The following is a 15598-nucleotide window of genomic DNA, read 5'->3' as shown; positions in this document are numbered from 1 at the left end:
CTAAAGCACATCACAGTAAGTATCGATACATTTTAAAAAGATCTTTCAAAATACAATAACCATTCATTTCTCCAGTCATATGTGTCTATACTTACTGACTTCAGCCTTCTGTTGTTCCAGAACCTCCTTATCCAGGAGAGCTCTATTAAGAGCCTCCTTCGTGGAGACCAGCTCCTCCTTAATGGTGCTATTCTTGTGCTCCAGCTGGTCAATCACTCGGTGACTAAAAGACAGACACATCATATAGGAGTTACTTGTCACTCTATGTGGGCAACTGAAAAATCTGCTCTCTACTTTATTTTATTACAGTAGCAATATGCTTTGCTATATTACTAAGTTGGTGAAAATTATGTGTAAAGCACTATGACAAAAAATTTCATTTATTATGCCCACATAACAAATGTACATTATAACTTTCTGAAAAGCAACTCTTAAATTTTTTTTTCAAAACAAATGCCCTATAAATGCCCTTACTTTAGTCATCCTCTATCTTACCATCTGTCATTTTCCTTGATCTGTCTCTCCTTGTCTTTTGTAATATCCTCTTTCTCGTCCTCTAACTGGTCTCTCTGTCTCTGGAGGTCGGTGTTGGCGGCCTGAAGCTTCTCATTCTCATGCTGCATAATCTCAATCTGCTCATTCAGCTCATTCCTGATCTTCTCCAGCTGAGATTTCTCACTGCCGGTCAGACTCAGAGCATTCTTCACCCTGTCACGATCTCGAGATGTATCCTCTCTTTCCCTTCTCCTGTAGAAAACAATAATATACATTGTGAACTACAGAAGTTTCTTGTAGCATATAAAAAATAAAGATTGTTTTGTAGAAAATATAATTTTGGCTTCCCTCCTTTATTTGGTTGGTTGCTACATTGTAAATGTGTCAGGTCACTTACAGAATATCCACATCCTCCTTCAGTTGGAGAACCTGTAACTCGAGACGACGACGCTCATTGTCAAGGTCATCCATCTGCTTCCTGACTGCTGCATTGTGGTCCTGGCTGGCCTTTAGTTTAGCACGGGCCTCAGATAACTGAAGCTGTCGTTTGTTTAGAGCTGCCTGGACAGCAGAGAAGGTAGCATCAGCCATTGCTGGGGATCTAGCTCTGGCCATCGGTGACTTGGAACGGTCCCTCAGCAACGGAGATCGAGCCCTGGCTGATGGAGAGACAGACCTGGCCCTAGATGGGGAAATTGACCTACGACCCTCCTCATCTTCATAGTCCTCAGCATCATTAATGACAGCTTCTGCGATGTTACGGAGAGCCTCATGAAGAGCCTCATTATCAGTACGGATTTGCCTGGCTGTGTCAGTTTCTGGCAGGTCATAGCTGGTTCTCTCGCCGAGTCTGGTCTCCAGATTGTTAATCTGTCTCTGCAGGGACTGCGTCGACTTCTCTCTCTCCTCAAGCTGTATCTTCAGCTTTTCATTCATCATAGTCAGCTCATTAACCCTGAAAATTAGAACAATCATTCTTGTACATTACATACTTTGCAACTTTGAACATGATGGGATATCCAGAAAGATGATTCAGACTATTTTCTTAATTAGCTATCTATAAAAAATGAAATATGTTTTTAGATTTGTAATATTTCTCCCATTTAAGTGGTCTATACTGAAGACTTACTTGGCATTCAGTTCATAGCTATGAGCATCATATCGAGATTGAAGTTCGGCGATTTCACGGCTCTTCTCTCTCAGCTGGTTCTCTAAGGCTGCTCTGTCTGATCGCTCGCGGTCCAAGGACACCTTTAAGAAGATTTTTATTATCTTTGAATGACCATGTTTCCACATTAGTAAATTTTTTTTAGATCTCTTATTTTTTTAAAGACAAAAATATGTATGTACAAATATAGCTGACAATAACTACTCACTACAGTAAGAAATAAATCAACTCTATTTACTTGTATTCTAAATGAATGTTCAAATTAAGCAAAATGTCCATCAATTAATCTACTTTCATCAACCTTTTATGTGTATGTGGCTCCCGATAAAAAAGGAGCAGATAAGGAAAATATATTTTGAGGTTTGATTCTTACCTGGGACTGAGTGTCCGTGTTTCTTTGGTTGGCAGCCAGATTCAGACAGGCAGAGTGCATACTTCTGGAGGCACGGGTCACATCATTCCTAACGTGGGACAAATCACGCTCCGTTGCCGTCTTGAGATCTCCAAATGCTCGACGGAAGGCCACGACTTGTCTCCACAGAGCCAGAAGTCGACCATGTTCTGCACTGAAGTATTCATTGAAGGACTGAAAAAAAAAGAAACATAGTATATATTTCTGACTAAAAAATGCATGGATAATTTTTGTTTTATCTGCAAATTCTTTTTCAAAGAAATACTAAAAAAAAAAAACAAACAAAAAAACCCCAAATCCATTTATGACCTTGTTGCCATGTTAACACTAACCTGTTCCTCTTCACGCCATTCCCTCTCTTTGAGGTCCAGCTCCTCCCTGGCAGCCTGCCAATCCTGGGTCAGCTTGTGGATGTCAGAGGTCAAGGACTGATTAGCAGCGGTTGCCTGGTCCAGCTGCTCCCTCAGCATAGCATTCACATGGGCCAAACTGGCACTCCTGGAATACAACAATCAATACTGGTAAATACATACAAGTAAGTTTTTGTGGTCAATTAAAAGTAAACATGTACATGTACACCCTTAGCATAGTAAATCTTTTCTTTCTGCATTTTATTTATTTATTTTTTTGTGGGAATATCATTTTTATAGGAACTACATCTTTACTGTCTCATCTGGTTTCTGGAAAAATACATAACTCTTCATGCTCTAAAAATTTGTTTCTTTTTAATCTTTAGTTTAATAAGTGAATATTATCTACCATTAATATTTTAAAATTATATTCCTAATCATGCCTTGTGTTCTTTGGAGCAGAAAAGGGTGCACTGATAATTTCAATCAATCCATTTAGATATCATCTGATGCCTCAGCAAAAATAATTCACCCCAAAAAAGGGTTCGCCTGCCTCAAGCAACATCAATAATGCACAAGAGATTTGAACGTAGGTGAATAAAAAGAATAATGGCTATCTGCTAAAGTTTTTAAACTGTAGAGACCCACATAAAGTGAAAGTCATTCGAAAGATGTAAAACAAAAGTATAATTATTGTATGCTTAGCAAAGCATGAAGCCATAAATGCTGGTCAAACCTACCTACATAAAATATGTATGGCCATTGAAAACAGAATTATTTCAAAATATAGGCAAGTGAGTAGAATCATTTTAAGAGAGTTTAGAAGATTTCATGACTTTTGAAGTAGCTGTTTTCAATAAGTAATGACCCAACCGTGGTCCTTGCATTCCACTGTAAATTACTTGGCGATATCTCAGCCTTCCCTGCAGGCCCCTAGTAATTGTTTCTATTATTAATACAAAATTGCTTTTTATCTTGTGCCTATGTGCCAGAAAATAACACACAAATACTGAAGCATTTTTTTTAATAGAATAAAGAATGTCAGTGTATTAGATTCCATGACTTTTAAACCTTTAAATTGTTTGGCAGCAGCTAACACGTTTAACTTGGTGATCTGTAACTGTAATCTACAAGAACTGATTCAGCAAACACTGATCTGACAACACCCTTTATTTAAAATTCAATTGAAATTTAAAGACAAGTACATGAAACAAATGGATCAAATGCCTTATTGAATATTGTAAATTTTATTGGCATCATGATTTATAGGTCAGATAAATTTGAATTAAAAAAAGAAAAAAAAGGGGGTTAAGTCAATACTTAATGTATACAGTAACGTTTCTGAAAAAGTTCTTAATTTATAAAAGTATTAAGTTATAAAACAAAATGACTTTTATAAGAAGTATTCACTTTCTTTTTAATTCCCCCTTTTTTTGGAAATTTTTTCTCTACACATAGGTAAAACCTTAAAAATTTTATATAAGAAAAGTTTTCTTAGTAATCTTTTATCTGGTAGATTTTTATGTTGTGGTTAATAATGCCTGCCTCATCTTAATAATAAATTCTGTGTAAAATGATCTTTGCTATTCTTAAGGAAATTTTAGACTTCCCCCCAAGATATGGGTTCCTTTCATGGTGGGGTAAAAATGTCCATTTCAAAGTGAGGTCCAAATCCTTTACAAGGTGGACTTAAGGATTAAATATGGGTACCTTATATGGTTGGCTATACATGCCCATTAAAATTTGAGGTAGACTACTTTGGATCCTTTCCTCTTTTATAATGAACTATACAAATTCCTTTTTAGAATGGGCTTTCATGGCTCAAAGATTGAGTTACAGGTTAATTACAAGGATCGCTATTCCAGGGCCTTACAAGGTGAGCTATTCTGCGGCCTTACAAGATGAGCTATTCTGGGGCCCTTCAAGGTAAGCTATTCTGGGGCCTTACAAGGATAGCTTTTCCAAGGCTTTACAAGGTGAGCTATTCTGAGGTCTTACAAGGTGAACTATTCTGGGGCCTTTCAAGGTTATTTACAAGATAAGCTACTTAGATTTGTTACCTTTGCTGCTCTTCCTCGAGCTTTATTAGTGTGGACTCTAAGTCCATGTTGCGGCTCTCGGAAGCTTCCAGACTTTTCTTGAATGATTCCTCTGTGGATTGGAGCTACAGGATAGAAAAAACAGGAGTTACCCCACATAGATAAATGAGAGAGATTGTTTAGAAAGAAATAATTTAAATTCATATTTAATGTTGATCATAAAGTAGCTCCGATCAAAAATCATAACAGATAAATTTTCAATTTTACTGCCCAAATTACATGTATATTAAATATTATTATGAGCACTCATTATTAAATATCATAAAACAAATACAAGTCTGGAAAATTAAAAAAAAAAAATCATTTAACTGCATGAATAAAATATTTTACATTCTTCATCACTCTACAATCTCATAAAATTTTACTAGTGATTGTGTTGATGCAGGGAGTAAAATTTCAACTCATGAAAGTTCACAATTTCACAGCAAAATGCAGCATTTTTATCTTACCTCTTTGGATAGAATTAATATTGAAAGGAAAAGTTCAAAGGTAAAAATAAAAGAGGGTGCAAAAGTAAGGCAGAAAGGTGACTGATATAAGATGGTGACAGAAGTGAAGGTCACACACAGGTGATAGTCAAATATAATGATAAGGAAAAGACTGAAGAGAGGCAAAAGCTGTGCAGTAAAAATATTGTCCCTACCCACCTAAACCATCACCGAAAAGGAGAGGGGATTTCAAACAAGATCTGTTTTTCTTAATTGTCTTAATTTCCCAAATTAATTGCAATATTCATATTCATTAAGTCTTGATGGAAGTCTCATTTCCATTTTGATTTTAAAGAAAATTTAGATTTAACTAACCATAAATTTTTTAATTTATTGAATTTCCATTTAATTTTCTTTTAACAAAAATCCCAGTTAACTGAAATGACATGAATTAATCTAGAATGATGGTTTTAGTTTTGTAAGTCTAGCCAATCACACCATTTATGATTAGATATTTAACTTTGTATTAGGTTGTCTGAAGGCGTAAAGGATCGCAAGGGGAAGTTATACTCACTTTATTTTCTATTTGACCCTCAAGATCTGAACATTTACGCTTGTATTGTAGTACCTATGAAATGAAACAAGACGATGCTGCTGCAGAATAGTCATGTGAAGTACAAGCTACCAACAACCCAACGCATCCATTTGATTCCTGATCATGCAAGTGTTTTAAAGAAGCACACCAACAATAGTTACAGATGTCACAGTTGGTAATAAGTGAGAACACAACGGCCACTAGGTGGCACCCTTCACACTTCCCTTACCAACTTAAGGTTATCGTAACGGGCCTTTAAGTCCCCGTTTTCTGCTTCAAAATCCTCACACTTTTTCTTGTACTGTAAGACCTGGAGTTGTATATGAGGGTTATATGTAGAGATAAATATTATATACATGGAGGTTTGGCCTTTCTATGTGGCCTTTTACCTTCTGATTGGTAACTTGGCAATAAATATCTTTGCTGCGCATAACATCTTCCAAGTCCGTACATTTTTTCTTGTATTGTAAAAGCTGTTAAAATCAAAATCTATTACAGTACATTTCTATATTTAAAACTCTCCAGGATAGATATGTTAGTAATATATTTAGGCAGAGGATCTTTTCATACTGCAATGGGTAATAAAAATAATCGAAAGAACAAAATTACACATAAATCTACATATAATTACATGCAACCTTTTTTTATTTCATGTAGTATCTAATATTTGCACTAAATAAGAACATGTGAACTTCATCAAATATTCTATTATTCAGTGCAATTAATTTTCTTTCATTTAAAAAATACTATGTAATGATAAAAACTACTAAGAATTTCATCAAAAGTTAAGGTAAAAATAATCTAAATTCACCCTTTTAATCTCAATCTGCAAATTAAAATTCATTTTTATCAACAATAAACTTTCATAAATCTTTCAATATACACACCTGCAGACAGTTATCAGGTTGACATTTTGGCAACCTATACATCTCTGAGCTCTCCTTTGAATGTTGTGTGAATTACTCACAAACAAAAACTAGCTAACGTTCATTCATCCTCACAATTCTACCTTCTCATTAAGATGTAGGTACATAAAAGATTCATTTTCTACCTTATGTCTTAGTTGAGTTTAAATATTTATATACCTAGGTACATGTAGATAATTAACTTTATACTGTGTGAGACTTTTGTGAGATTGATTTGTAAAAGATTTCAACATTCAACTCACAATTTACTGTTATTCAAATATGCAGGTTGATGACTTAAAATTTACGTGATTGACCACTTTACAAAGCTATTAGTAAAAGATTTACAATATGGATGCAATTGAATTACCTTGCTCTGTAGCTTTTGAACAAGCTGAGCTTGCCGTTGTTGTCCGTCTTGATAAGCTTGTAGTTTTCGTTTGTAGCTTGCGTGCTCCTCTTCAAGTTTACGGCGTAGCTCAATATTTTGCTGGACAAGGTTTTTGGATGGGGCTTCTAAAGATTCACCACCCTGTCCTCTCAAGGACTGCTCCAACTGAAAAAAATATTAAAGGATTTGCTTTAAAGCATATTTAAATAAAGAAAATATATGACACAAAAAAGTACTTAAAGTCTGTATTCATTTAGAAACAATGATGATGCACTGAAGATGCTCAATTATTCATTATACAGATCATCTATTATACTCAGTAAACACACTTCTGTCAGCAGCTCACTGCATTTTTAATTTATCCACCCTCCGATTGACAAGTCCAATAACATAACGTACATTTTCTAGTTCAGCTCCCTCAGTAGCAGAAGCTGTGTTTAACAAGTGTCACGGTTTTCTCACACAAATCTGATCAAATAATCATTACTACTGACATACTAGGAACTGGGATTATTTGTACAGGTAGAGGAGTTCTATCATAGAAATTCAATATCCTATAAATGTAGGAATTGCTCACATATAACAAGCCATGGCTGTGAGCTTTTGTATACCCAATAGTCACCTGTAATTAAATTAACCCTGGTGTAACTACGTGGTAGACATGTCATGTCTCGTTCAAGTAAAATTTCACTTACACAATTAAAAACGTCCCATTTAAAATTACACTGTTAATTAATTTTGCTGAATTTGTACTGGCTATATGGGAAAACTCTTTTATGTTTACCTGTAAATGTGTTCTTAAACAAATATGTACATTCAGCAAGAACCTCAATCTAAGCAATTTAAAATACTGATATAGCCATCATGAAATATTACAACATTACAGATTATAAAAGGTCATGAATTAGCTTTTAATACATTATCCCCATAATTTGCAGTACTCCCTAATAATTAAAGACTAATTCAGAAGAAAACTTTTTTCATTATATCCTTTAACTCAGAACATTAAATTCAATACAAGAGCAAATCTAACACAGTTTGAAATTTCATACATCATGAAGCAGTGATTTAAAAGATATAAAAAAAATTATTGAATACTTAATTTGAACATTTTTATGGAGTCATTTATATTAATGTTAAGTCTTCTGGGTGCTTTGCTTCAAAATCACTCTGATACCCCAAAGTAGAATTTGATACACTCCCTGTATATGAAAGCATTAAGGCATACTTTACATATATATCTGATTCAATTATATCTCAGTATCTGTAAAAACCATAACCCTGGCAGGGTTGGGAGAACCATTCATCCCCTCCCCATATCCTGTTCTCCTACGCTAAATTTTAATGCTCTATTGTGACAAAGATTCTGCTGATCAACCTTTAAAGTGACCTCTTAACCCTTCTTGCTTCATTTAACAGACAAGTAGTTCCACACCTGATGGCTATCAAGTCTCACTTGAACCAATGTTTGATTAATTATTTATATACTAATCCACTAATTCATTTATCTGTCTTCCATATACCCTATATTAGGATTAAAGGATATTTCAATATTTACAATGTTCTATCTTAACAATATGTATTTTGCAACATTTAAAACTGTGCAATGACACTTAACTATTAGGGGATCCAATGATGCCCCCCTCCCCTCTTCAAATAAAAATAATGTGGTCCATAATAATAACTTGCCTAATAATCTGTCTTGAATGTTTGGAAGTAGTGATATTTAACAACCAGTATGATTTTAAGAATGAATGGTAAGGCTTAATGGGTACAAAATCAATTTCTTGAAAAAAGCTACCTTCCAGCTCAAAAGATAACGTATTTACTTGCACTACGTACATAATGATCCAAGACTTGTAATTCAATAGAATTAATCAGGATTCATTTATTACAAAGTACACAAATAATCTTTGATCGCATAATTAAGTCATCCCCTGACCCATAAAACCCCTAAAATTGGTTTTACCTATCTTAAGTGTAATATGTTGAAGTTAAATATGATAAGAGAAATATGTAATTGCAATCTTAAACCATACACTGTCAACTGAGACCCTATACCCTTAGCGTGACAACACTGAAAACAAGACAATGCACTTCTAAATGCATCTTGGGATACTGACTGCATCGACTTTCTGTCGGACATATCCAGGCTTGGGAATTTCTGACAGGACAGATTCTTGGTCACTTCCATCATTTTCTATCTGGAGTTCTTCTGACATTTTCCCTGGTATAAACAAATTTATCTGTTCAATGGATCTCTTTTATAAAATAATAAGTCCTACTTTCAAATATTTGTTATTGTCCAGGTCTTTGAGTCCAGAATTTGTTCACTACTTGTGTATAAAGTTTGGAGATCAGAAATGAAACCCAGTATTTGTTTTCCCTTCAGAAGTAGAGTTTACTATGGGTCAATATCCCGAGCTTTTGAAAACAAGTAAAAGATAATAATATTCTGTCAGTGTGTATCAAGACCACTCGAAAACCTCAATATTCACACTGAATTGTCAATAAATCTTCAACCGCCATTTCAGAGAGGGAACAAGTACATTTTATAGTCACGTATTTGCACAATCAGCAAGCTTTCTGAACGTCCAACAAGACTACGAAATTGGCTCCTCCAAAACACAAGTATATTTTTGGTGGTAGAGACATGCACAACTCACTAATTTCCTGACTCTCAATACACCTTCACAGAGATTTTCTTTTTCCCAAATTAATCCTCCAGATGCACTTATCAATGCACTTAAACTTTTTCCACAATTTCACATTGTTGTCCTTGCACAAAAGAGGACTAAGGTTGGAAAGAAATAAATACACACAAAGAGATCTGTCAGAACTTCAATGAGCTCTTTAAGTCTTTACACGTCCAATTCTTATCTTATTTCCTTTCTCTAAGCAAGTAATCCACTAAACTGAATTTTATCAGAAACGAAGTTTAAGCTAAAAACAGTTTGTTTAAAGAAAGTTAACCAACATGCAATGAAGGTCAAATAATCCACAGGAGTTTAGTCTCAGGTGCATACAGCCATTCATAATACTCAATACAAAGGTAAAAGAAAACTCTGTCATTCCATTGATTTTGTGGCTCAAATGCAGTTATGAAGTGAAATCGTCAACAAAGAAATATTAATCCATCCAAAGAGATTCTATTCTTTAAAATTTAAATGATCATTTATTTCACTTAAATGTGTTTTCAATGTCCACAAAAGAATTCTTTGTTGGTAAGTATTAATAAACTTCTGAAATAGATGTTCTGCTCAAATACATTGCCAAGTACCGGTAAATCCGTACCCAGGATCTAAAATTATCTCCCTTCAGTCAGGATCTAGAGTGATCTCCCTTCAGTTACTTGACAAAAAAAATTATTAAAACAAGAGTTATTGCTCAAGACAGTAGAGTTACTATGCAATCAGGAAATTGTCCTACAAACAAAAAGTCCAAGCAAACAGAGACTAGGCCCTGCATTAAAGTTTTCAGAAGTCACGGATCATGGGGACTTGGTCGTAAATCTTTTTGATAAGTGTTGACGTGTTTTGTGTCTATTGTCTTAAGTTTAAATACACTCATTTGTGACATATATGGCACCTTAAAGACCTTATTGGGTTAGCCTTTGATATCATAGTAAATAGCACTGCCCCCCAGTCAGCAATAACTGCTTAGCTTTTAATTTACCTCAGTAATTCCTTTTGATTTTTAATCTGCAGAGTACCAAATTGATCACAAGTCTTAGAACATAAATATTTAACACCTAAATTAAACGTTCTTAAAGAAAAATTTCACTCAAAAAAGGGAAAATGGGTTGAAAATATTGCTATATGTAATGCATATTTTCTTCAATTTTTATGCCTTGATCAAAACTATAAGACTTTGCCATTTAAGAATCATAACTATGTGCTCTTTCCTGCACTGATGGAAACATATATATTATAAGAGAAGGACTGACAGTTATAATACTGATCGATCAATTAAACAATTTGAAATTCTTAAGTGATTACTTGTAGTGGCTGTTGAACTTATTTATTTCAGTTTTGCTGAGTAAGAACTGCAGGGCAAACAAAAACTTCAATGTAGAAATGGATTTATTTAATTAAATGTCTTTGTTAAAAGCAGATTATTTTACTTGAAATCTAGCTGTCAAGCACATAATCCTACCTCTTCAAAACAATGCAACTAATTGTAGATTTATTTCAGAAAGTATGTGAAATATTATGACAAACATTACCCCATAAAATGATATGGACTGAAATTTTGGGAAATAACGTTCAAGTGACAAGTTTATTGGAGAGTCATTTTCATAAGTGACAGGGGAGTTAAACAGTAAAGTGTTTTTCTGAACAAGATCTAACATCACTGTCACCAGAATGCTTACTGATAATCAATAGGGACTGAATGTCCACATTTTAAATTCAGGTCAAAATGAATGGAATGACTGACACAAACAAGAAAGAATAATTTGGCAAACACTCCCATCTAGGACTCAGACAAATTTATATCTACAATTGCTTAACTTAAAAGGCTTCAAATGATTTGCATAGTCTCAGAAAAGATTAGGGTAAAGTGCATTGCTTCATAAATCATACAACTCAAAACAATAGGTTACTTCAGCCTTTGAAATGCAAACACTAGCAGTCTTCAGTTGAGGATATAGCCTACAGAATAGGGGATTTTTGATAACAGCATTTTATATCTGATTTAAACTTAGGTAAATCTGAAAAATCACAACCTTATCTTCATTGATAAAATGGATGCTTTCCCAGTAAAGTAGGGGCAATGTTCCCTTAAAGAGGACCAGATTTTAAAGCCGAGTTTTGTCAAAGAATTTACCCTTTATGTAAAAAAACACCACATTAGTAAAATCTTTTACAACTACCAAGTTGTCACTTAAACGTCAATATATTATATAAGAAATGGTACTGTAATTAATTATACTTCAGGTTCAATTAATATAAATCTTTGAAAGCTTGAAAAATTGGCATACATAAGGTTTGTAATTACACCATTGTGTGTAAATTATAATCGTACACCTATGAAATTTGACATATGAAGAAGCTTTAGGTCTATAGAACTTGTATACATTAATGCTCTTGGACAGGTTTCTATCCTATATCAGAAGTTATTATCAGGAAATGTAACTGTTTTGTCAAACCTCTGATGATTGGCCATATCACCAAAGTCAAACACCGAAAGGGCCAGCACAAATAGAGAAAGGGGGGCAACATGGATACAAACTTCTCAAATAATGTTAGGCCACAGTCAATAATATCTGGGGGTAGAGTGGTAAATTGTGAGATAAGTGAGTAGAGAGTACACAATATTTCTATAGGGACTGACCAATTCCAGTCAAATTAACACCCTGCTACAGATAAAACTGGTTCTGTTCCCTCACATTCCAAAACAGACCACTAGAATTGACCAGCTGTAATCACTTCAAGAATTGGACTTATGTCAATATATACTTCAATAAGGAGTGATTGTTGAGATCTATCAAGGCTCTTCACATCTATATAAACAGCTAAACTTCCTATACCTTATCTCAAGACATGCTGGGTAGTGGTCTGTGGGGGTAGGAAAGGTCTCTGTACTCTAAACCTTTAGCAACTACATAACTTGTACTTTCTAATAATTTATATCTTTCTCTGGATAAAATTTGCAATATCTAGGTTGATTAATGTCTCTTTTGGAGTCAGTTGAGCCTCTCAAGTGTGATGAATATCATTTTGAAGTATGATGAAAGATGGCTTAGTTAAAAGTCCTCAAATAAGTGCATGTACATATATGTTCTTCAATAATTCATCCAATTTATTCTTGGTATATAGAAACTCGGAAAATTCCTTCAAGTCATGTTTGATTTAATTATGACATGATGCTTAGAGTACTTGAATGAATGAAATATATATTTACGATAAAATTTCATTTCTGACATGATATTAGTATTAAAGAATAAAGACTCCAACCTGTATCAAAAGCTTTCTCATTAGTATTTTAACAGAAAAGCCAACGTGTACAGCCTTATACCAATCTTGCTTGCATGGCGCAGTAGAATAAGAACTAATAGGATTTGCCTATGTAACCACATCAGACAGCTTAAAGGTATACCAGGAAATCACACCTGGGCCATTGTATAACTTTGCACTAAACACCTAATCTGTTTGATTTAGCTCCTAAAATTCTGCCAATATACACTCTGTTAAGTGATATTATGTAACAGTATATTTACTGTAACTGTGCAGTCCGACTACTTATAAAGTACTCCCATATTTTACCACAATGTTAACAGACAGTACGACTTTTGGAAAAATTCAGATAAAGCAGGTTTACGGTATAGAACTTTAGTAGGAAAAATCCTTATATGGTGTTAGCCTTCAGGCAATTCTTGTATGGAATCAATGGACAAAGAAATGTCTGTTGCTTAATTTGAATAGAAAAATAAGAAGGAAAGAACTTTGGTTTTATATATATATATATGTTTTCAAATACAGATGCCATTAGAATAGCTTGATCGATTGTTCTTCTAATGTACGTGGGTCCATGCCATTTAAGTAAATCCTTGCAAGGATTAATCTTTTTCTGGTGCAAGCTTTGCACATAACCAAATAATAATTAATTCAAACTTTGATATGCATGCACAGGTTCCTTTTTTACCTTCCTTCACTTTTGGAACAATGTCTACTAAGCATTTTCTGTTACTTGTAATCCACTGCAGAAAGTTTTTAAATCTGATGACAACATAAGCTATTAACAAACCTTTTAACTGTTTTGCTATTGTTGCAAAATCAAATGTTTTCTATGCATTGACATTGCATGACATTCTCATATATATGGGCATTGTCACAAACCAATGAATGCATTGTTTCACCAAAACCTAAATACAATACTAAATTTCCTCTAGATGAACAATTAATAATTTTCATGATTCAATAAATACACTTAAGCCTAGACTTTGACAGGTGTGTCTTATTCTAGAAACAATATCATAGCATTTATCTGACCTAATTCATATTTTGTATGCTCTATACAAAAGAAGTGCCAAAACCAATAAGATGGACAATACAGCTCATAGATCAATGCTGGTTTAAAAGCTGAAATTGCAACAATTCTATATACCATTTGTTTTTGACCACAGATTCTGTAATGTTACAGGTTTCCTAGATACAACACATACTGTAATATTTACATTCCTAAAAGTCTGCAAAATATATACACAGACTAATTGTCCATCAAACATTAAAGTTTTATTGGTGGAAAATTCTGAGTAAGCAAAAACTGTTTATGGAAACTATGCAATTTAATGTATTCTAAAAGCAAATACACATAAAGAAACAATGCCATCAAGAGGCAATGTATATACATAGTGTTTCTGAAACTCTAACAAACACTCTGAATACTGCACTTAAAATAAATCTCTCATTATAACTTTAATCAACAAAGGACAAACTAATACTTTTGCATTTGATTTTTAAAAACAACTGCAAAATATCATTGCAAAATATTCATATCTTTCAAATCAGATGACAGAAAAATACTGTCCATGTCTGTCTAATCTCCTCAAATTAAATCACCAAAGCCTACAAACTATGTCCTGTTTTACATGTTAAATGATTGCGGCAATTAAAATCAGCAAACAAACAAAATACCTGAGCATAGTCCATTATCCCTTTAAAACTAGCCTTAAATTGGTCGTGAAGAGGCAATAAATTTTCCCCAACAAATTTAAAGAGATAGGAAAACCTCAGGTCTTACTGAAACTCCTATTCAATAAAGAGAGCATCCCTCATTGGATGCCGTAAGTTATCTCCCTTTGATACTAATGGCTTGTCTTTATCTCTAACAACCACTGAAGCAGGATAATATAATTGATATTCACCTGAATGTGTCTGCTAAGGTCTTCTCTCACGGAGTGTTCATGTCATGTAACCTTTCTGTGCACACAGCAGTTCTGTACAGACATGTTTTATGAATTTCCCGCTGGGTTCGTTTATTGGTAGATATCTGCATGCTAGCTATGGTCATTTAAATTTGCACCCTAGTAAGGGCTGCCGACTTAACAATAGGGTTAGTCTTATCAAGTTTGAAATTTAAAAGGTTTTCAGCATTCCAGGTGAAATAAAAGCTTAAGTAATGATTAATTTTCATTTTCTGTTTTGGCCAGTGGTTGGCCGTATGCTTTTAAATATTGCATACACAAAATAAATATATAGAAGGCTAAACCCTTGTGCTAAAACTTAATCCCTTTGTATTTTATTGAAAATGAAAAATGGACGATTAATTTCAAGCCATAGTGTTGGAATATGACATTTAAATTGAACAAAGCTTCAGAGAACAAGATATTCAATGTGCCAGGGGACACTGAATTCAATGAATTATGAGATAAAGGCAGATAAGGGTTGACGATCATTCGACTCTCTGTAAAGTCTTACATATTTAGTGGCTTTAATACTTTGTTGTTTTTTGTCCTTTCTATCTGCCATTCTGAAGGTGACTTGTGACTTTAGTAGGTGTGAACATTTTAAATACCTGCGACTCTTTTTTTTTTTTTTCAAAAATGGAAAATATTTTTATTGCTAGAACCATTGCAGAATCACATATAAATACATTACAGGTTCTAGCACACTTCTCTGCAATCTTTCTCTGCATTTGCTATTCAGAATGAGCTGCATTATATCTAATATACACAAGAAAATCTCATATATTTTAGAGCAACAATGGTAAAACAAACAGAAAATTTTAATCCTGTTTGCCTAAATTTCAGTTC

At 33.9% G+C, this 15598-nt stretch overlaps 1 protein-coding gene across 6 annotated transcripts in view; it reads right to left on the bottom strand.

Moving 5' to 3' along the window:
* The window catches only part of LOC133206060 (rootletin-like), a 71822-nt gene that overhangs the window by 16039 nt on the left and 40185 nt on the right, over nt 1-15598 (bottom strand). For 3 of the 6 annotated variants that reach the window (XM_061341976.1, XM_061341979.1, XM_061341980.1), the window contains exons 3-11: nt 6823-7008; nt 5937-6020; nt 4486-4589; nt 2408-2573; nt 2037-2249; nt 1625-1746; nt 893-1450; nt 496-747; nt 96-223 (exon numbers count right to left, since the gene is read on the bottom strand). In XM_061341976.1, coding sequence (XP_061197960.1) covers nt 96-223; nt 496-747; nt 893-1450; nt 1625-1746; nt 2037-2249; nt 2408-2573; nt 4486-4589; nt 5937-6020; nt 6823-7008 — 1813 coding nt within the window. Of the gene's footprint in view, nt 1-95; nt 224-495; nt 748-892; nt 1451-1624; nt 1747-2036; nt 2250-2407; nt 2574-4485; nt 4590-5526; nt 5581-5776; nt 5858-5936; nt 6021-6822; nt 7009-14710; nt 14759-15598 lie in introns of those variants that run through there. The other 3 variants (XM_061341981.1, XM_061341977.1, XM_061341978.1) reach the window with 3 other exon arrangements.

Source organism: Saccostrea echinata, unplaced genomic scaffold (assembly GCF_033153115.1).
Source record: "Saccostrea echinata isolate AGI-Se365-2 ecotype Australia unplaced genomic scaffold, CSIRO_AGI_Sech_v1 ptg000054l, whole genome shotgun sequence".
NCBI lineage: Eukaryota > Metazoa > Mollusca > Bivalvia > Ostreida > Ostreidae > Saccostrea > Saccostrea echinata.
The sequence above is the reverse complement of the archived record's forward strand: the minus strand, read 5'-3'. Positions and strand labels throughout refer to the sequence as shown.